At 43.4% G+C, this 23223-nt stretch overlaps 1 protein-coding gene and 1 non-coding gene across 4 annotated transcripts in view; one reads left to right on the top strand and one right to left on the bottom strand.

Annotated features, from left to right (window-relative positions):
- Window positions 1-13337, bottom strand: part of MTMR14 (myotubularin related protein 14) — a 43712-nt gene extending 30375 nt beyond the window's left edge. For all 3 annotated transcript variants that reach the window (XM_055414399.2, XM_055414401.2, XM_055414402.1), the window contains exons 1-3: window positions 13049-13337; window positions 11244-11392; window positions 5363-5471 (exon numbers count right to left, since the gene is read on the bottom strand). In XM_055414399.2, coding sequence (XP_055270374.1) covers window positions 5363-5471; window positions 11244-11392; window positions 13049-13204 — 414 coding nt within the window. In that variant the 5' untranslated portion in view covers window positions 13205-13337. The remainder of the gene's footprint in view (window positions 1-5362; window positions 5472-11243; window positions 11393-13048) is intronic.
- A 5096-nt stretch (window positions 13338-18433) lies between these two features.
- Window positions 18434-18536, top strand: LOC129548224 (U6 spliceosomal RNA). Its single transcript, XR_008684302.2, has one exon. It is a non-coding gene; the product is annotated as a U6 spliceosomal RNA (small nuclear RNA).
- The last annotated feature ends 4687 nt before the right edge of the window (window positions 18537-23223 follow it).

The following is a 23223-nucleotide window of genomic DNA, read 5'->3' as shown; positions in this document are numbered from 1 at the left end:
AGAGCCCTGCTAGCCTGAGCAGGATGCACTCTATGGCGGAATGTTTCACTTTCTCTGGGTTCAAAAGGATTTTGCAAATCTGATGATAATGACAAACTGTCTCCGGATAAAAATGTACACACCAGAGTTTACCTATATCTCCAAGTCCACCCACAGATCCCTCTCCAGCCTCAAATAACATCCTCTACTGGGAAGAAACCAGCCTAGTAATTAGCAGTTGCAGCAATGAAGTGTCCATTTTCAGGTTGTGGACCCTCAAGATTCCAATGGTATTGGGGGAGGTCTGATTCATGAGCAAACAAGTGGGGTCAGGGGTTGTTGTTTGACCAGCACATGTTACCATGTCCCCCTCCCCCATCATCCAAGCTGCGGCACCAAATCTCACTCTTCTTTCCATTATTTCTGTTAAACCTTTTTCAGGCAGACACACATCCCCTCTTGAGCTGTTGAGCTCTAAGCTCTTTTCAAGGCTCAGATTCTTCTTTCTGCTCCCCAATTTCCCCAAATCCCCTCGATCTGTCCCTGTTTTTTTGGTCACAGAGGCAGCCACACCCAGCCCAGGGGACTCATCAGGTGGAGGAGGATGGGAGAGCTGGCTGGCTTCCCAAGTGAAGCCCCAAACTCCACAGGAAGGTCCCAAGAGCTGGAGTCTGAGGGAAGCCGTACCCCACGGGCGGGTCCATGCCTAACCTTGCTCGCAAGCTTCATGGCTCCAACGCAAAGACCACCATTTCCATACTTCAAGCTTAGCTCTTGACTGAAACAGCAGGATACACTCTGAAAGCTATCCATTTACCTAATTAGGAGTGGCCTCCAATGTTGCATGAGGAAGATGGCTCTGTAGGATTTGTAAATGTAGTACCAACTTTGGCACGCAGAATAAAAGTGGCTGATCTCTGCTCCCCATTTCTTAAGGGAAGAAACAGAGAGAAAGAGGAGCTGTTCCAATTTTAATTGCCTAAAAACCAGATACAAGTGATGGGGGAGAAAATGGCACATGAGAACAGCTTACTCTTAAATGCTTGAACTGAATTTTATTAAAAAATTAATAATATATCTCATTTAAACCTATATGTTCCAAGATATTACTATGGCAACATAATATCACTTTTTAAATTATTAATATTTTACATTTTTTGGATTAAGTCTTCAAAATCCAATATGTATTTTGTAATTACAGCACATCTCAAGTAGGATACTTTATTTTCAGTGTTTAAAGGGTAATGTAGTCCTACCTCAAAAGAAAATTGTGTTTAATCAAAAAAATTCTACATTGCTTCAATTATAAAATGGAAATTAATTGAAATGAAACAAAATCAGACGTTTAGTTCCTAAGCTGCACTAGCCACAATAGACTGAGTTTGGAAGGATGCAGGAAGTTGGCACTTCTGAGCACACATTCCCTGGCCCAGCTTGGCTGGGTATGTTGACAGCAAATGCTGCTGTCACCAAACTTGTTAGGGCCTGCTGGGAGACCCCCCTGAGGACAAGATGCCCACCTCACAACAGAAGACCCTCTCTTGTTCTTCCCCATCTCCTGATCCTCAAGTTCATAGCTCTGCCTTCCCCACTCACTGAGCTCCAGGGTGACAGGACTGTCTCAGTCACCTGTCCTGCTAGAACCCAGCACAGAGCCCACTACTGTGTAATCGAAGAGCAGTGTCTTTCCTAGAGAGCCTGCCCACACCAGCTGGGTAGGCAGCTGCTAGACACTGGGAGGATAGCAGTAATAAGACACGGCTTCTGTCCTAAAAGGGATTACGACAGAGAGGAGACAGCAGACTTTCAAACACAATAGGAATAAAATGTATGTAAGTAGGTATTAAGCCAGTGAACACGACTGAGTCAGGGAAGCTACAGGGAACACAATGGGATCACATTAACAGACAAGAAGGTGCAAAAGGAGAAGAAAGAAGGATAAATGGTAAAGCCCTTAGTGTCAAAGTCCCCTCAAAATAATACCACCCCTTCCCCCAAAAAAGGAATCTGCTGGCAGTCCAGCAGTTAGGGCTCTCATGCTTTCACTGTCGATCAAGGCCTGGGTTTGATCCCTGGTTGGGGAACTAAGATCCCACAATTCCTTGGGGTACGGCAAAAATAAAAAATAAAGAAATAGTCCCTCCAACTCTTGACCCTCCCTCTGAAATGTGTTGCCTTGGGGCTCTCTCTCTCAGTCTCACCACAATTTCCCAAGTGCATTCTGGAAACTCCCTTCTCAAGGTCTGCAGAGTGAGAAAGAACAGACCTGACAACACCACAGATTCCTCTGCTTCAGGACTTCTTAGAGCCTTTCCTGCATTGACGTACACTTACCAATGTACCTCCTGGATCTGGAGCTCGGGGGTCAGGGTGAATCTAGGGTGCGATCTCTCTCAATCTTATTTGAGAGGGAATGCTTTGCACAAGCACATCCTTAAACTACTGTTCTATGGAACACACTGTGGGAAGCACTGGTTTGAGTATTTCCTACATAATTTCTAGTGACAAACACTATGATCCACATAGCAGTTATCTAAACTGGAGCTGTCAGAGCTTAGAGCAACGTGAAATTTTCCAAAGGGGAAAGTGGGAATAAAATAAGCTTTAAGATGATCCATTTCTGGAACTTCACTCCGAGACATACTTTCCCCTAAAACAGACCAATGAAGTCTGAGGCTTCCTGACTCACCTGTCACATTTGCCCTTCCTCCATTTTACGAAAGAAAGGCACAGGAGAGGAAACAGACCTAACCTATGAAAGTCTGTGGCTGTTTCTCCTTTCCCATCTCCTCTTGTCACATGAAGGCACAAAAGGAGAGGGATCAGTCCAGCATTCCTCTTTCCCACTGCCATACCCCAGCCCTTGCCTATATGCTGGGAGAATGGACTAAAGTCCCAGAGGCGCCAGGACCACAGCATACACAGGTACCTACCAGATGAACAGAATAGAGGGCAGACATTTCTGCTCTCCTCCCCTCCTCCAAGCTATTGGTCTGCTTCTTCTAGATGAATCGTTCTCAAAATGACATTTGTATCCTATATTTCCCTGCCCAGAAATCACAGAGGCTTGTCTGGCAAATGCAAACACCTCAGCCAGCAGCCAGCCTCCTGCATACAGTCCCTTCCATCCTCAGCTCCGCCACTTACCTCCACTCCCATCAGGTAGTCTCCCAGCCTTTCTCAAGCCTGCCTCACTGTATGCCCCCAGGCAGACACCTGCCTGGAATACCCTCCCACTCTTCTTCCAAAGCTTGTAGCCTAGTCCTGCTCACTTAATGAGGCCATGCCTGTCAATCCACACCACTGCCCATCTTCACTGGGTTCCTCTGATACCACACTATGTGGCCCTAAGCTACAGTTTAGTAACTTGAAGGCATTTTGCAGTAAGTTTAAATCTCAGCTCTCAAGTTGTGTAAACTTGGGGAAGTTATTTAACCACTTTGAGCCTTCATTTCATCTGCAAAATGGGAATATCTAATACATCAAAGGATTATAAAAATAGGTGAAATGAGACCCTATTTGAGTACCAAATTAACAACACTCAATAGAATATAAGCTTGATAAGGGTGTGAATTTTTGTTTATCATATATGCTGAGGTACCTTAAGGCCAGAATATGATAAATATTCAATAAACACTTGGTAAATTATACTACTGAAAGAATGAACAAATAACTTATCTGATCTAATCTGTTCATAAACTTGTGATGTACGCATGATTATTTTTCCCATTTGACATAGAGGAGGAAATGGATGCCCTGCACAGGCAGGAAGCAGCAGAGCCGGGATCAGAACCTAGGCAGCAGGGCTCCAGGACATAGGGTGGAGTTCTCCGCTGTGACCATCCTTTTCCTATGTAGACTCACCCTTGAAAAAAGTGGTATTGGAATTGGTCTGATTCTCTGGCCTGCTTCCCACCACACCAGGCACCCGGTAACCACCCAAACTTGCCTGGCACCAAGACAACTGTCAGTTTAGTTCAGTTCAGTTGCTCAATCTTGTCCAACTCTTTGCAACCCCATGGACTGCAGCACGCCAGGCCTCTCTGTCCATCACCAACTTCTGGAGTTTACTCAAACTCATGTCCATTGAGTCGGATGCCATCGAACCATCTCATCCTCTGTCATCCCCTTCTCCTCCCACCTTCAATCTCTCCCAGCATCAGGGTCTTTTCAAATGAGTCAGCTCTTCACATCAGGTAGCCAAAGTATTGGGAGTTTCAGCTTCAACACCAGTCCTTCCAATAAATATTCAGGACTGATTTCCTTTAGGATGGACTGGCTGGATCTCCATGCTGTCCAAGGGACTCTCAAGAGTCTTCTCCAACACCACAGTTCAAAAGCATCAATTCTTGGGCGTTCAGCTTTCTTTATAGTCCAGCTCTCACATCCAAACATGATTACTGGAAAAATCATAGCCTTGACTAGACGGACCTTTGTTGGCAAAGTAATGTCTCTACTTTTTAATAGGCTATCTAGGTTGGTCATAACTTTCCTTCCAAGGAGTAATAAGCATCTTTTAATTTCATGGCTGCAGTCACCATCTGCAGTGATTTTGGAGCCTAAAAAAATAAAGTCTGCCACTGTTTCCCCATTTATTTGCCATGAAGTGATGGGACCATGATCTTAGTTTTCTGAATGTTGAGTTTTAAGCCAGCTTTTTCACTCTCCTCTTTCACTTTCATCAAGAGGATCTTTAGTTCTTCTTCACTTTCTGCCATAAGGGTGGTGTCATCTGCATATCTGAGGTTATTGATATTTCTCCTGGCAATCTTGATTCCAGCCCAGTGTTTCTCATGGTGTACTCCACATATAAGTTAAATAAGCAGGGTGACAATATACAGCCTTAATGCATTGATTTTCCTATTTGGAACCAGTCTGTTGTTTCATGTCCAGTTCTAACTGTTGGTTCCTGACCTGCATACAGGTTTCTCAAGAGGCAGGTCAGGTGGTCTGGTATTCCCATCTCTTTAAGAATTTTTCCACGGTTTGTTGTGGTCCACACAGTCAAAGGCTTTGGCATAGTCAATAAAGCAGAAATAGATGTTTTTCTAGAACTCACTTGCTTTTTTGATGATCCAACAGATGCTGGCAATTTGATATCTGGTTCCTCTGCCTTTTCTAAAACCAGCTTGAACATCTGGATGTTCACGGTTCACGTACTGTTGAAGCCTGGCTTGGAGAATTTTTTGAGTATTACTTTACTAGCGTATGAGATAAGTGCAATTGTTCAGTAGTTTGAGCATTCTTTGGCATTGCCTTTCTTTGGGATTGGAATGAAAACTGACCTTTTCCAGTCCTGTGGCCACTGCTGAGACAACTGTACACTCTGCATTAAGCCAGGTACCTCCAAGGGAGGGAAAGCAAGGCTATGGGGAGGTCTTACCTTGCCCTTGAACAGGATCACCGGGCAGACAAACCGTCCTCTGCACCTGGCTGTCTTGCTGCGGTTGACAAGGTCCTGCAATTTGCTCACCTGCACAGTGCTCTGAAACCTAACACAAGGCAAGAGAGGTAGGTCAGGCTGCTTGTGCATGAGTACTGTGTAACCCATGCTAGGGGTGTGTGTGTGTAAATATTCATTTCAAACTGAATAAATGCTCAGATTCCTAAATTCTAGATTACAGACATTTTAAGCTTTTCAAGAAATGAAAAAAAAAAAGCTAGATTATAGGTACTAAAACTGAAACCATCCTGATTTCAAAACCTTTAAGATTAAAACAAAAAAGTGAGCTACTCTGAAGATATGGTACTGAAAATGAAGAGAGCAAACGGAATCTTGTGTCTAGGGTGCTCAGTTTTTCACTCCAAAAGTAGGACAAATATGTTGGGGACCCTCTGGCAATAATGGGGCCATCTTTGTGATCTTTCAGAGGGCAGGATATGATGAAGTTCACATTCCACAAGGTTATGAGTCTCTGATACATCATCATCATTTCAACCAACACTAACAGTCTAAAATGTCAACAGGGCAGGGAATGTTGGAGCAAAGGTGGTGAAAGAGAAGCTATTTGTGGCCTTGAGAAGCATGGAAGTTAACACACCCAGCTTTGCTAAGGGAGCTTCTAGAACACACACAGAAAAACACATTTAGAAATGAGTTTAAGCAAGTCACACCTATAGCAGACCCTTAAAATAAGGGTCTACTGTCACAGATTCACCCACACTCTTAACAAAAGGCTCCACATAAGCCAGTAAGAACTTCTGGTTCCAAGAGAAACAGGAGGCAGGAAGTTCAACAGTGGGAAGCTCTCCCAGCTATGCAGAGTAATGGAGGAAAAGGAAGAAGATAGTCAAGATCCTTCCTTACAAGGGTTGAGTGTTCAGGCCGAGTCCGAAAGGGCGTCATCCCTCCTACATCCCAGTCCTGCTAGTGTCACTGCATGACATGTGCACACAAATGACTGTTTCAGAATGAGTGAGTGCACTGACTCCTAAATACCGCTGGCACCTTTCTAAGCATATCTAAATTCTGCTGGCATTAACAAAAATATAGTCTTCTGAAAATACTGCTGATTTCTTAGTAGCCTTACAGATATATTCTCAAGCCAGTTACCAATAAAATAGCTACTATCAAGTGAGGATTTGAACCTGAAGTTAAAACAAGGTCTTCAAATAAAAACTGATATATGGAGTCTAGAAAAATAGTTCTGACAAACCTATTTACAGAGAAGAAATGGAGACACAGACAGAGAGGATGATCTGGTGGAAAGAGCAGGAAGGAGAGTGTAGGACAAGCTGAGAAAGCAGCACTGACATATATACACTATCATGTGAACAATGGATAACAAACGGGAAGCTGATGTATAACATAGCGAGCCCAGTCTGGGACTCTGTGACGACCCAGAGGGGTGGAAGGCAGAGGTGAAGAAAGGCTCAAGAGAGAGGGGAGATATATATATATATATATATATGTTTGTGCATGCACGTGTGTGAAGTTTCTTCAGCCATGCCTGCCTCTTTGTGACCCCATGGACTATAGCCCACCAGGCTCCTGTCAATGGGATTCTCTAGTACTGAAGCAGATTGCCATTTCCTCCTCCAGGGCATCTTTCCCACCCAGGGACTGAGTCAGCATCTCTTATGTCTCCTGCATTGGCAGGCAGGCTTTTTACCACTAGCACCACCATATATAACTGATTTGCACTGATGTAAAGCAAAGACCACTAGAACACTGTAAAGCAATTATTCTCCAACCCATAAAAAAGAAAAAAAAAACAACAGAAAAATAAGAATCAATCAGATTTGAATAACAGGATAACTGAAATAAAAAATATAGTAGAGGGAATCAATACCAAATCAGATGATACAGAAGAACAGATGAGCAATATGAAAGAGAGTAAAATTAAAATCACCCAATGAGAACAGCAAGAAAAATTTTTTAATGAGAGGAGCTTAAGAGACCCCCAAGACAACATCAAATGTACTAACATTTGCATTATATGGGTCTCAGAAAGAGAAGAGAGGCAGAGAAAAATTATTTGAAGAAATAATCACTGAAAAATCCTCTTATCTGGGGATACAGGTTAGAGAAAACAGGTACAGGAAGCATAAAAAATAATAATAAAAATAACTTGGACCAACAGATTGGTGACTGTAGAAAGAAAACAAGAGGATAAAGGGAGAGGACTTAAACTTTCCACAGTGCATGTTTCTGTAAGGTATGATGTAAGATTTTTTTCCCCATTTTTATTAAGATTTTTGTTTTAAATCACAAATTTATTACATCTTTACTATAATTCCAATAGAGAAGTGACTACATAAGACTTTTTTTCCCCTTTTCTGTTTTTTTAGCTGCACTGTGCAGCATGCAGGATCTTAGCTCCCTGACCAGGGATCGAAACTGTGTCCCCTGCAGTGGAAGCTCAGAGTTTTAACCACTGGACCACAAGGGAAGTCCCCATGTTATTTTCACGACCAAGACTTTTTTCTTCTCTGAAGGAAAGAAGAAGGCTGGAGTGCCTCTTCACGGTACAGACAGAGTGCTGTGCTTAGTTGCTCAGTCATATCCGACTCTGTGACCACATGTACTGTAGACTGCCAGACTCCCCTGTCCATGGAGATTCTCCAGGCAAGAATACTGAAGTGGGTTGCCATACCTTCCTCTAGGGGACCTTCCCAACCCAGGGATGGAACCCAGGTCACCCCATTGCAGGTGGATTCTTTACCATCTGAGCCATGAGGGAAGACCAAGAATACTGGAGTGGGTAGCCTATCCTTTTTCCAGGGGATCTTTCTGACCCAGGAATTGAACCAGGGTCTCCTGCATTGCAGGCAGACTCTTTACCAGCTGAGTTACCAGGGAAGCTGGCACAGGCCAATCAGTTAGGCCCTAGAAAACACATGGCTCATTGGAAACCAAATTCTACCACCTTCCCCTCACCCTGTGAAATAAAAAGGCAACTGAGTACAAAATAATTGCCTAATTAAACTCAGATGCCAAGAGAATATAAAACAAAATGCACATAATACTGCTTACATTAGTCTTCCTCCCACCTTTTGGTGGCCCCAGGTCATTTGCACAGATAAGATCAGCACTATCTGCTGAGTTAAAAAAAAATTATATTTATCTGACTGCATCAGGTCTTAATTGAGGTATGTAGGATCCTTAGTTATGGCATGCAAAACCTAGTTCCCTGACCAGGGATTGAACCCAGGCCCCCTGCAATGGGAGCCCGGAAGTCCCAGCACCATCTGCTTTAACTGACTCTGAGCTCATACCAGCAGCTCTAAATGCCTTGAAACTACATTTGAGTCTCCCAGGCTGAATACATCCATTCAACAAATGCTCCACAAAACCGAAGGAGAGAACATGCCAGCATTTCCATCCTCAGGGCTCTGGGCAGTCTTATGTGGAGGAAGGCACACTTTCATTAGGCTAGCTGGTACTTTATTGTCCTGGGTCCCCTACTCAAAGAACCAATTCTGTCTGTTCTCAGTCGTTCCTATTTTTATTTTTATTATTTCTTGGCCTTAGGATCTTTCTCTTACCGTGCTAAGCACTGTGCTGTGTCTGACACGATACTTATATTTGAAGGAATGAAAGTGGGCTGTGTATTTGTTTGTCTTGTGGGACTGAGCCCTTAACCTGTAAGAGCTGAAGCTATCTCTGGGTAGATGGTGTCAAAGTCGAGTTGAATTGCAGAACACACAGCTGGTGTCTGAAAATCAGTGGTATGAGGGAACCCCCCGACCCGACGCTCACACACCAGTGGAAATTATCAAGTACAGAATTTTAACTCTGTCTCCCAATGCCTCACCTATACCTGCCCTAATTCTGGCCTTTGTTACAATCATTGCTCATTTATTGGTCTGTGTTACCCACCAGACCTAAAGGTAAGGACTTCATCTCTCTGGCAGGGTCTCCAACTAGATCCCTGAGATGTGTCCCATGGCAGCAGTTTGTCTTGCTGACAAACACACGTCTTGGCCATTCAGAGAGCCCCATCCAAGCTTCTCTTCCCAGATGATGGGCTAAACTGGGGAGGTGGATTAACAGAACCAAACCACTTCCGGAATCCAGTTCTACCCTGTGCAACTCAGTTTAACTAGTGTCACATTAACACCAAAGCCAGGCATGTAAAGGAGCAAAAAGTTCTATTTCTTCTCACCTACACATGCACATATTCCCTTCTCGTCAACAGATGTGGCCCACTTAGTATCACTTTGAGGCCTTGCAAGAAGTGAAAAGTAAGAACAGACTGTAACTCCTCTAGGGTTAGCGATATCCTGTGGTGGTCCTGGCTTGGAAGGCGAGACTCTGCTAGGCAAAGTGGGAGCTTCTTGGCAGTGATAGAAAGAAGAGGCAGGCATACAAGTGCTATGATTTAATACAATTAAAGTTACTTTTTCTCAGGGAACTCCACCTCGACCTGGTTAGAAGGCACACTTACATGTCTCCCATCTTACACATGAGCAAATCTGTCTATGTGAAAGCCCTCTCTGGCTCCTTGTGGTTCCAGATTATAGTAAAGGACTCATCTAGGAAGCTCTCTGTGATGCAGAAATTCTGATTTAGGTGCCCTGGAATCTGCGATTTCAATGAGTGCTCAGAGGGTACTAGCCCAATAACCACTAATATCCACAAGTCCGCACTCCTTGGACCAATGATCAAACCCTATACAAGCTAGTCCCTAACTAGGGACATTTCTAATTGTCTGTCCAATTCCAGCTGAAAGGCATCTCCACCACAAGGTCTCCCCAAACACTCACACACCAGGCAGGATCTACCCTTCTCCCCAACTTGTCTACAGCAGCACTTCTCCAACCTCTATGTATGTATGAGCCATCTTGTTATGCTGCGATTTTGATTCAGTGGCTCTGGAGCGCAGGACTCAATCTCTGGCCAGTGGGCTCTGAGCAGTGCTGTGAGCACTGATGGCCTGCTGCACCCCAAAGAATGACTCTACTGTAGCCCTTCTCATAACAGTGCTTCCCTGGGGCCAGGGTTTCAGATATTGTTGGCAACACCTCCTGGAATTCCCTTAAAATCAACAGCAAGCAGGAAGTCTAGCAGAACAAACCTTGAGATCAACATAAAGCACTTCCGAGAGCCTTATAAGCCTCTTATAAGTACTTATTATTACTCACAAGCCTTGTAAGTAATAAGCCTGATTACTTATCAGTGTCCAACAACTGCTGCCGTTTACCTACTGCCTACAGGCTGCATCCTGCGCTGGGCACTCTGTGCCACTACCACCAGGTGAACTGTTACCTCACAGAAAAGCACCCAGGCTTTGCTAGGTCCTCAATAAACAGCAGCACTTATTTCTAACTCTTAGAGCACACACATCATGCTTGGAATAGTCCCACTTATCAGCAGGGATTGCACTAGCCACTTCTCTAAACAGAGGCAGAGACTGATGAGGAAACTAAGAGCCAAAGCAGTTCAACAACCTGCCCAAGTTAGTGATGCAGCCAGCAAGTACACTGACAGCAGGCCTTTAAGCTCTATACATGGACGTGCCCTTAAGCATGTCCACAAAGCACACCTCCCACTCACTCTTAAAAAAAGGAAACACTGAGGTTCAGGGAGGTGAGGCGTGAAGTCAGCTGTCTTAGGACAACGAGCGATAGAGTGGGAGTAAAACAGGAGACGAGGTCAGTGACTTCCAGCTCCTTCTTCTATGCTGGGCTATCAGGACGCCAACAAGGCTGAACATCTGGGAAAAGTGAGTCTGCCTTGCCCAACAACAGACTTTCCTGACCCTGGGGATGAGATGTCAAGGCCTTCCTAGAAGGGCACGCCTTGGTGACATGATGCTCACATGTCTTTCTCCTTCTCCGAACTCTCATACTCCAGGAACACGATGTGCTGTGGGTAGTGGCCGCAGATATCCCCATTCACATTCTGGATCACACTGTAACAGTAGTCTCGGCCAAAGAGCTCCAGACACCTCTTCTCAATGCGTTCAACCTACACAGAAGAGGAGATATGAATATAAAGAAGATTCTGGGATTGACAATTAGGCAGGTCCTGCCCTGGAGAAATCTCTGGGAATAACCATGTGCCTCTATAATTATAATTCAATACAAGGAAGAGACCTGTTGCTAGGTGATAGGCCCTAAACGTGCAGTTCATGAACCCATGTAATAAACTTTGGTGGGGGCAGGGAGGGACTCTGAAGCCCTCAATGGTGTGATGAAACTGTGTTTCTTAGGCATCCAAAGAGAGGAGTACACCTTTCACGAGATTCTCAAAGAGGTCCACAACTCCTAAGTATTAAGAACCTTTACTCTAGGTTATTTCAAAAGGCATCAATACATTATCTTCCTTTGGCTCCAGATGCTTGTCAATTCTCCAGTCATAGAACAGTACCTAGAAGCTCTAATTAGTGTAATGAGTAGAAGCTGCAGACAAAGGTGTCTCCTTACAATTTGCTTATGAAATAGAAGGAACAGTTAGTTCCCTTAAAACTGTTCTTATTTTGCTCATTTCGGGAAAGACCCCCTAAAAGAAGGGACATAAAACCTGTAACATCTCAACAAGCCTGCAAAAGATCAGAAAGTTTAAGGCCAGCTGGAGTGAAAGTCAGACATAACTTTTTACAACACTGATCTTCATGGGTGTGTAAAATGAAAAGAGGCCCAGGGAAACCACTGACCCTGTAACCACCCAAAAGATCAATGGGGTAGGAAAAACTCAGGAATGAGGAATCCTCAAATTTCAAGGGACATGAACATCATTAAGAAGCCTATTAAAAATTACAAATTCCAGGTTCCCAATCTCAGAAATTCTAACTCAGTAGGACTGGGTGGGACCAAGGAACCTTTATTTTTAATAAACACCACAGGTGATGCTGATGGTCTGGAGCCAAACCAGAGTTTCATGGCCTTGCATGGAACAGAATTCCATTGGAAAACCTGATGCTAAACCTGCCAAAACCACGTGAGGAATGAAAGATGGTAGGGTCAGCAAGATTCCCATCAGACTGCCAGGCAGTGCCTAAGATGGAAATGGCATGACCAGACTGGAAGCTTTCCAGGTCCAGCAATAAGGAGACTGAAGGGAATCCCAAGGATAGAAAAACCGAGGAACTAAGACTTGCTTTTGACAAAGGAATAGAGTGTGGGCTGTCTACTCTACGGGAGAAGGAAAGGGATAGATCTAATTCTAAGTCATGCTCAGACTGTTTAAGGAGGCAACACAACTCGGTTTACCTCTTTGCTCCATTCTGCACCACCCCTCTAGCCCCTTCACTCTAATCTCTATCTGACTTGCAGAAATCCTCTAGCCTTTAAAAAGTCTAGACTTGAGGGCTTTTGTCCCCATACCTGATGCAAGAGAATTATTCCCACTCTTCAGCTCCTCCTCTCTAATCTCTGAACATGGTCTCTCAGGGCTGATCTCTGACCTCCAACCTTTCTGTCTCAAACCAAAATGTCCTCCTTCCTTGGTTCACCCTGACCCCAGTTCCTCTTTTCGGTTTTTAAACCCGGACCCTTACTCTCCAAGTCCAGACCCTGGGAACTTCCCTCTCTTTCCGTCCTCTGACCCCTGACCTCAGCCTTTCCTCATTTACTTCCCAAGGCAGGGACCTTCTCTTTCTGCTCACTGCTGCTCCGTACTCACCTTTGAGCCGCCCGTCGCACTGCAGTCTTTGGCCCGGTACTGAGTCCGGGAGAACTCCTCCAGCAGCTCCCCGAGTCCTGGCTCCTGTGGCTGTGGGTTGCCCGAAGAAGCCGAGGACCCCGCCGAGGCAGCAGCAGCGGCCCGAGCGCCAGCCATGGCCCAGCCTCCCGTCCCCTTCGGCTCCCCGCGGCCCCCTCAGCGCGGCTCAGCCCGGCACATGGCACCTGCAGGTACCAAGTACAAGTCCAGAATCTCCACAGCCGCCTCAGCCACCGCCTTCGCCTTCCACTTCCGGCCCCGCCCCACCCAAACGGATGTTTACTCCGGCACTGGCCAATCGGAGCCCCAGACTCGCGTCCTGCCCCAAGATTACCCGCCCACCCCCGACGCGGAGCGGTCCAAGTGGTCTCCGGGGAGGGGACCGCGGCCACTCGCAGAAACCTCCTGCTCCGCCCCACGGGGTTTCCTCCGGAAAGTCAGGCTGAACCATTGGGATTGCGAGGGGGGAGGTGGACAGCGCGGGAACTAGGAGGAAAGAACCACTGGAAGACCGCGGAAGAGTGGAACGAACCATTACAGAGAGAGGAGGATGCTGCAATAGTCAACCCAATTTATTGAAGGAAAAGGGAGAGGCGGGGATCATGACTGGCTTGAAATTCCGTGATTAAGAAGCCCATATTATTTTTCCTTTAACAGACCATTTCAAACATTCACAGAAATGGAGAGAATAGTATAATGAACCCTCATGTATATATTAGCTTGTGTCAACAATAATGCAAATACTCTCAATCTATCCTGTTTAGTCAATCTTTTCCCATCCAACAGGATTGTTTTAAAGCACATCTCATTATTTAATCTGTGAATCTTCAGTATTTATAACAGATTAGTACTGTTCAGTTCAGTCGCTCAGTCATGTCCGACTTTTTGCGACCCCATGATCTGCAGCACCCAGGCCTCCGTGTCCATCACCAACTCCCGGAGTTCACTCAAACCCGTGTCCATTCAGTCGGATGCCATCGAACCATCTCATCCTCTGTCGTCCCCTTCTCCTTCTTCAATCTCTCCCAGAATCAGGGTCTTTTCAAATGAGTCAGCTCTTCGCATCAGGGGGCCAAACTATTGTACTTTCACCCTCAACATCCGTCCTTCCAATGAATATTCCAGACTGATTTCCCTTAGGATGGACTGGTTGGATCTCTTTGCAGTCCAAGGGACTCTCCAGAGTCTTCTCCGGCACCACAGTTCAAAAGCATCAATTCTTCGGCAATCAGCTTTCTTCACAGTCCAACTCTTACATCCATACGTGACTACTGGAAAAACCATAGCCTTGACTAGATGGACCTTGGTTGGCAAAGTAATGTCTCCGCTTTTTAATATGCTATCTAGGTTGGTCATAACTGTCCTTCCAAGGAGCAAGCATCTTTCAATTTCATGGCTGCAGTCACCATCTGCAGTGGTTTTGGAGCCCCAAAAAATAAAGTCTGCCACTGTTTCCCCGTTTATTTGCCATGAAGTGATGGGACCATGATCTTAGTTTTCTGAATGTTGAGTTTTAAGCCAGCTTTTTCACTCTTCTCTTTCACTTTCATCAAGAGGATCTTTAGTTCTTCACTTTCTGCCATAAGGGTGGTGTCATCTGCACATCTGAGGTTATTGATATTTCTCCTGGCAATCTTGATTCCAGCTTGTGCTTCAACCAGTCCAGCGTTTCTCATGATGCACTATGCATATATGTTAAATAAGCAGGGTGACAATATACAGCCTTGACATATTCCTTTCCCTATTTGGAACCAGTCTGTTGTTCCATGACCAATTCTAACTGGTGCTTCCTGACCTGCATACAGATTTCTCAAGAGGCAGATCAGGTATTCCCCAGTCTGGTATTCCCATCTCTTTAAGAATCTTTCCACAGTTTGTTATCCACACAGTCAAAGTCTTTGGCATAGTCAATAAAGCAGAAATAGATGTTTTTCTGGAACTTGCTTGCTTTTTCCATGACCCAACAGATGCTGGCAGTTTGATCTCTGGTTCCTCTGCTTTTTCTAAAACCAGCTTGAACATCTGGAAGTTCATGTTTCACGTACTGTTGAAGCCTGGCTTGGAGAATTTTGAGCATTACTTACTAGCGTGTGAGATGTGTGCAATTGTTCAGTAGTTTGAGCACTCTTTGGCATTGCCTTTCTTTGGGATTGGAATGAAAACTGACCTTTTTCCAGTCCTGTGACCACTGTTGAGTTTTTCAAATTTGCTGGTATATTGAGTGCGGCACTTTCACAGCATGATCTTTTAGGATTTGAAATAGCTCAACTGGAATTCCATCACCTCCACTAGCTTTGTTAGAAGTGATGCTTCCTAAGGCCCACTTGACTTCACATTCCAGGATGTCTGGCTCTAGGTAAGTGATCACACCATTGTGATTATCTGGGTCGTGAAGATCTTTTTTGTACAGTTCTTCTGTGTATTCTTGCCACCTCTTCTTAATATCTTCTGCTTCTCTTAGGTCCATATCATTTCTGTCCTTTATCGAGCCCATCTTTGTATGAAAAGTTCCCTTGGTATCTCTAGTTTTCTTGAAGAGCTCTCTAGTCATTCCCATTTTGTTGTTTTCCTCTATTTATTTGCATTGATCACTGAGTAAGGTTTTCTTGTCTCTCCTTGCTATTCTTTGGAACTCTGCATTCAAATTGGAATATCTTTTCTTTTCTCCTTTTCTTTTCACTTCTCTTCTTTTCATAGCTATTTGTAAGGCCTCCTCAGGGAGCCATTTTGCTTTTTTACATTTCTTTTCCACGGGGATGGTCTTGATCCTTGTCTCCTGTACAGTGTGACAAACCTCTGTCCATACTTCATCAGGCACTCTATCAGATCTAGTCCCTTAAATCTATTCCTCATTTCTACTGTATACTCATAAGGGATTTGATTTAGGTCATACCTGAATGGTCTAGTGATTTTTCTTATTTTCTTCAATTTAAGTCTGATTTTGGCAGTTAGAAGTTCATGATCTGAGCCACACACAGCTCCTGTTCTTGTTTTTGCTAACTGTATAGAGCTTCTCCATCTTTGGCTGCAAAGAATATAATCAATCTGATTTTGGTGTTGACCATCTGGTGATGTCCATGTGTAGAGTCTTCTCTTGTGTTGTTGGAAGAGGGTGTTTGCTATGACCAGTGCGTTCTCGTGGCAAAACTCTATTAGCCTTTGCCCTGTTCATTCCGTGCTCCAAGGCCAAATTTGCCTGTTACTCCAGGTGTTTCTTGACTTCCTACTATTGCATTCCAGTCCCCTGTAATGAAAAGGACATCTTTTTTGGGTGTTAGTTCTAAAAGATCTTGTAGGTCTTCATAGAACCATTCAACTTCGGCTTCTTCAGCGTTACTGGTTGGAGCATAGGCTTGGATTACTGTGATATTGAATGGTTTGCCTTGGAAACGAACAGAGATCATTCTGTCGTTTTTGAGATTGCATCCAAGTACTGCATTTCGGACTCTTTTGACCATGATGGCTACTCCATTTCTTCTAAGGGATTCCTGCCCACAGTAGTAGATATAATGGTCATCTGAGTTAAATTCACCCGGGTCGATAAAGGACAAAAATGGTATGGACGTAACAGAAGCAGAAGATATTAGAAGAGGTGGCAAGAATACACAGAAGAACTGTACAAAAAAGATCTTCACGACCCAGATAATCACAATGGTGTGATCACTCACCTAGAGCCAGACATCTTGGAATATGAAGTCAAGGGGCCTTAGAAAGCATCACTACGAAAAAAGCTAGTGGAGGTGGTGGAATTCCAGTTGTGTTATTTCAAATCCTGAAAGATGATGCTGTGAAAGTGCTGCACTCAATATGCCAGCAAATTTGGGAAACTCAGTAGTGGCCACAGGACTGGAAAAGGTCAGTTTTCATTCCAATCCCAAAGAAAGGCAATGCCAAAGAGTGCTCAAACTACTGAACAATTGCACACATCTCACACGCTAGTAAGTAATGCTCAAAATTCTCCAAGCCAGGCTTCAGCAATACATGAACTGTGAACTTCCAGATGTTCAAGCTGGTTTTAGAAAAAGCAGAGGAACCAGAGATCAAACTGCCAGCATCTGTTGGGTCATGGAAAAAGCAAGCAAGTTCCAGAAAAACATCTATTTCTGCTTTATTGACTATGCCAAAGACTTTGACTGTGTGGATAACAAACTGTGGAAAGATTCTTAAAGAGATGGGAATACCAGACCGGGGAATACCTGATCTGCCTCTTGAGAAATCTGTATGCAGGTCAGGAAGCACCAGTTAGAATTGGTCATGGAACAACAGACTGGTTCCAAATAGGGAAAGGAATATGTCAAGGCTGTATATTGTCACCCTGCTTATTTAACATATATGCATAGTGCATCATGAGAAACGCTGGACTGGTTGAAGCACAAGCTGGAATCAAGATTGCCAGGAGAAATATCAATAACCTCAGATGTGCAGATGACACCACCCTTATGGCAGAAAGTGAAGAAGAACTAAAGATCCTCTTGATGAAAGTGAAAGAGGAGAGTGAAAAAGCTGGCTTAAAACTCAACATTCAGAAAACTAAGATCATGGTCCCATCACTTCATGGCAAATAAACGGGGAAACAGTGGCAGACTTTATTTTTTGGGGCTCCAAAATCACTGCAGATGGTGACTGCAGCCATGAAACTGAAAGATGCTTGCTCCTTGGAAGGACAGTTATGACCAACCTAGATAGCATATTAAAAAGCGGAGACATTACTTTGCCAACCAAGGTCCATCTAGTCAAGGCTATGGTTTTTCCAGTAGTCACGTATGGATGTAAGAGTTGGACTGTGAAGAAAGCTGATTGCCGAAGAATTGATGCTTTTGAACTGTGGTGCCGGAGAAGACTCTGGAGAGTTCCTTGGACTGCAAAGAGATCCAGCCAGTCCATTCTAAAGGAGATCAGTCCTGGGTGTTCATTGGAAGGACTGATGCTAAAGCTGAAACTCCAACACTTTGGCCACCTCATGTGAAGAGTTGACTCACTGGAAAAGACTGATGGAGGGATTGGGGGCAGGAGGAGACGGGGACGACAGAGAATGAGATGGCTGGATGGCATCACCGACTCGATGGGCGTGAGTTTGAGTGAACTCTGGGAGTTGGTGATGGACAGGGAGGCCTGGCGTGCTGTGATTCATGGGTTTCAAAGAGTTGGACATGACTGAGGGACTGAACTGAACTGGACTGAAGTTTGTTGAAAATATTCATGTAACCAAAGTCACATGTAAAGACTCTTAAGGCAAGCATAGAAAGTTACAGGGTTGTAAAAACCCCAAACCCTTAGTCTTTTAAGATTCAAGGTTTTTTTATTTCCAGATTAACTGACTTAAAAAATATGACTAGGCTTTTGTGTGTGCCTCGGCAGCATGTATACTAAAATTAGAACAATACAGAGAAGATTAGCATGGCCCCTGTGCAAGGATGATATGCAAATTTGTGAAGCATTCCATATTTTTCTTGTTGATGTTTGACAGAAAACAACAAAATTCTGTAATACAATTGTCCTTCAATTAAAAAATAAAGTGGCTAGCAGCCTGAAAAAAAAGATTTATTAAAAATATATGACTAGGCTTTTGAGAAAAAATAACTCTGCTAATAATCTTGAAAACCTTGACATATCAAAAGTATTTATTTTTTGGCATTACATAGAATTTTAGAGTTCTTCTTTCTCTTCATCAAAAGCACAGTCTAAAATAATTGGCCTCTAGTGCCTATGATTCTTTTATAATTTTGCAGTGCTGTTGTTAAAAATTGTCAAATTTAAGTATGATAACTCTAGTGACTAAAATGTTATAATCTAAGTATATATCATAAATAAAACAGCATTTGGCAGTAGGTTAAAAATTTTGTACACTTGGCAAAAGCGGGGTGGATGGTATTAAGTTCCAATTACATTATAGAATAGGATAATGAATTTTTTGTGGTTTGATAAAGAAAAGTTACTTTTTATTTTGATAATGTCATTGGGTTTTCAGGCAAATTAGAAAAATGAAAATCAAGTGAAAAATCCCTCTTGTAGCTGATAAGACAGAGCTGGTTTGGTTCAATAAGCAATGGGCTCCATGTCTGACTTTATTTGAGCTAAATAAAATTTTTCATTGAAAAAAGAATATTGAGAGTTTCCTTAAGATAAAGATAACATGACGTACAGCAAATTATTTTGGTAAGACACAAAATCTTTGCTTTCCAGGCAGATTATTTAAAAGGTACCTCACCCATAAACACATACTGGTTTCCTTTTATAAAGATGTTCCTTATATTATTTCCAGTAATTTTAATTATGCATATGTTTTAGCATTCTTAATTCCTATTGAAAACTAAGAAGTAAGCAATCTGTTACATTGGTATTTTGTGGACTGCTAAACTTATAAATCAGAGAAGGCGATGGCACCCCACTCCAGTACTCTTGCCTGGAAAAGCCCATGGACGGAGGAGCCTGGTAGGCTGCAGTCATGGGGTTGCTAAGAGTTGGACATGACTGAGCGACTTTACTTTCACTTTTCACTTTCATGCATCGGAGAAGGAAATAGCAACCCACTCCAGCGTTCTTGCCTGGAGAATCCCAGGGACATAGGAGCCTGTTGGGCTGCCGTCTATGGGTCGCACAGAGTCGGACACGACTGAAGCGACTTAGCAGCAGCAGCAGCAGAAAATTTATAAATACATTTCACAATTTCTGGAAGTTTATTCTTTCTCATAGTAAATTTTTCACTGTGGCACAAAACACATTTATTAACAGAACCAAATATCTTTAGTTCCTCTGTAAAGGAAGCCACAGTGGATAAACCTATGTCCAGAAGTTAATGTTTCAGTATTTTATCATATTTGGAAATCATCTAGATATTCAGTGAATATCTATCATTTAACTTATCTCAGTATAACTTCAGGGTTTCAAGTGGTCAAAAAGATTTTGGAAACTATTTTTAAGTAGACATACCATTGTTGTTTAGTCGCTAAGTCGTGTCCAACTCTTTTGTGAAATTATGGACTATATCTTTCCAGGGTACTCTGTCCATGGGACTTCCCAAGCAAGAATACTGGAGTGGGTTGCCATTTCCTTCTTCAGGGACTCTTCCATACCCAGGGATCAAACCCACATCTCCTGCAATGGCTGGAAGATTCTTTACCATTGAACCACCAAAGATGCCAGACCTACCATAAAGCATAATTATTGTTGAAAAGTTCATTTGTAGGGAATTCCCTGGCAGTCCAGTGGTTAGGACTCTTTCATTGCCCTGTCTGGGGTTCAATCCTTGGTTGGGAACCTAATTCCTGTAAGTGGAGCTACACAGCCAAAAAAGAAAAAAAGAGAAAAGAAAAAGTTCATTTGTAAAATTTTACATACATCTATTTAATTTCTTGCTTTTAACAATTATATTTGGATTATTCATGAAAATTCTGTGAAACATTAAACTGACCATCATCTTCAGTTATCTTTTTGGCTAACAAAACCTGTAACAGGTGACAGGTGCTTATTTGACTTGGAAGGACTGATGCTAAAGCTGAAACTGCAATACTTTGGCAACCTCATGCGACGAGTTGACTCACTGGAAAAGACTCTGATGCTGGGAAAGGTTGGGGGCGGGAGGAGAAGGGGACGACCGAGAATGAGATGGCTGGATGGCATCACCGACTCTGTGGACATGAGTTTGAGTGAGCTCCGGGAGTTGGTGATGGACAGGGAGGCCTGGCGTGCTCTGATTCATGGGGTTGCTGAGAGTCGGACACGACTGAGCGACTGAACTGAACTGAACTGAACTGAAACTCACCCTAGTGGCAGAAAGTGAAGAGGAACTAAAAAGCCTCTTAATGAAAGTGAAAGAGGAGAGCGAAAAGGTTGGCTTGAAGCTCAACATTCAGAAAACAAAGATCATGGCATCTGGTCCCATCACTTCATGGGAAATAGATGGGGAAACAGTGGAAACAGTGTCAGACTTTATTTTTTGGGGCTCCAAAATCACTGCAGATGCTGATGGCAGCCATGAAATTAAAAGACGCTTATTCCTTGGAAGGAAAGTTATGACCAACCTTGATAGTATATTAAAAAGCAGAGACATTACTTTGCCAACCAAGGTCCGTCTAGTCAAGACTATGGTTTTTCCCGTGGTCATGTATGGATGTGAGAGTGGGACTGTGAAGAAAGCTCATCGCCGAAGAATTGATGCTTTTGAACTGTGGTGCTGGAGAAGACTCTTGAGAGTCCCTTGGACTGCAAGGAGATCCAACCAGTCCATCCTAAAGGGAATCAATCCTGGGTGTTCACTGGAAGGACTGATGCTAAAGCTGAAACTGCAATACTTTGGCCACCTCATGTGACGAGTTGACTCACTGGAAAAGACTCTGATGCTGGGAGGGATTGGGGGCGGGAGGAGAAGGGGACGACAGAGAATGAGATGGCTGGATGGCATCACTGACTCTATGGACATGAGTTTGAGTGAACTCCGGGAGTTGGTGATGGACAGGGAGGCCTGGCGTGCTGTGATTCATGGGGTCGCAAAGAGTTGGACACGACTGAGCTACTGAACTGAACTGAACTGAATCCTATGTAGAATAAAAGTTGTATGTCTGAGTTGTATTTATACGAATAACTCTAAATACATGCCTGTTTTAAATAAACCAGCAAATTTAAACTAGTTTCCCCTGTCAGGATTACCCTAGATCATGTGACCTTGAGAAATATTTGAATTAGTTTCTATATGTCTGAGAATATATTTGAGTTATGTAAATATTTAATTTCTTTAAGCCAATTAAATAGAAGTGAATTGAAGTGAAAGTCTCTCAGTTGTGTCTAACTCTTTGCAACCCCATGGACTGGGGCCTGTCCATGGAATTCCCCAGGCAAGAATACTGGAGTGGGTTGCCATTTCCTTTTCCAGGGGATCTTCCTAACTCAGGGATCGAACCCAGGTCTCCTGCAATGGAGATTGTTTACCATCTGAGCCACAAAGGAAGCCCTAATTAAATAGAAATCTTTACAAACAAATTTTGGAAATACCATCGGAAGACAAAAAATTATCACACATCTGTAATACACATATAAATATATACATACAGAACAGAAGCAAACTTCTATTTAAAATTTTAGCCATGAAACAGTTGCAGATTCAAATTATGTTTCTAACAGATGAAATAAGTTAAGCTGACCTGTTCAGATGCCTTAAATTTTTTAGTAGTATTTATGAGAAAACCTCTGAAGACTTTTCATTTGTCTAGCTTCCAAATAGCCTTTCTCTTTTTTTCTCTTTCTGAAAAGAATTTCCTCCTTGAAGTTTGCATTTCAAGCAATCTGTTACACCAGTATTTTGTGGATTGGTAAAGTTACAAATTTAATTACCTAGAGAAGAGCAGTTACAACATTTAAATCTCAAAGACAGGGAGAAAGAATAAGTTCCTCCAATGAATAGGGCAGGTTTGGGGATTGGTAATCTAGTCAAGGCAATGGTTTTTCCCGTGGTCATGTATGGATGTGAGAGTTGGACTGTGAAGAAAGCTGATCGCCGAAGAATCGATGCTTTTGAACTGTGGTGTTGGAGAAGACTCTTGAGAGTCCCTTATACTGCAAGGAGATCCAACCAGTCCATTCTAAAGGAGATCAATCCTGGATGTTCATCGGAGGGACTGATGCTAAAGCTGAAACTCCAATACTTTGGCCACCTCATGCGACGAGTTGACTCACTGGAAAAGACTCTGATGCTGGGAAAGGTTGGGGGCGGGAGGAGAAGGGGACGACGGAGAATGAGATGGCTGGATGGCATCACCGACTCTGTGGACATGAGTTTGAGTGTACTCCGGGAGTTGGTGATGGACAGGGAGGCCTGGCGTGCTGTGATTCATGGGGTCGCGGAGAGTCGGACACGACTGAGCGACTGAACTGAACTGAACTGAACTGAAAAAGGATGGGTAAGGTTTTCTGTTCTTGTTCTAAATAAACGATGTTCATGCTAAGTTGCTTCAGTTGTGTCCGACTTGGCAGGAGTACTAGAGTGGGGTGCCATCGCCTTCTCCGAAAATAAAGGACAGTTGTCTTCAATTCCTCTAAGACTTGGGTTGCAACCTGAATGACATCACAGGCTCACCCACCCACCCAACTACTTTATTTGCTTTTTTGTATCAGGGATAAGATGTTCAAATAACCAAGAGATT

This window comes from Moschus berezovskii, chromosome 24 (assembly GCF_049115385.1).
Source record: "Moschus berezovskii isolate FMDL1 chromosome 24, NW_MosBer_1.0, whole genome shotgun sequence".
NCBI lineage: Eukaryota > Metazoa > Chordata > Mammalia > Artiodactyla > Moschidae > Moschus > Moschus berezovskii.
This window is presented reverse-complemented; position numbering and strand designations above follow the sequence as displayed.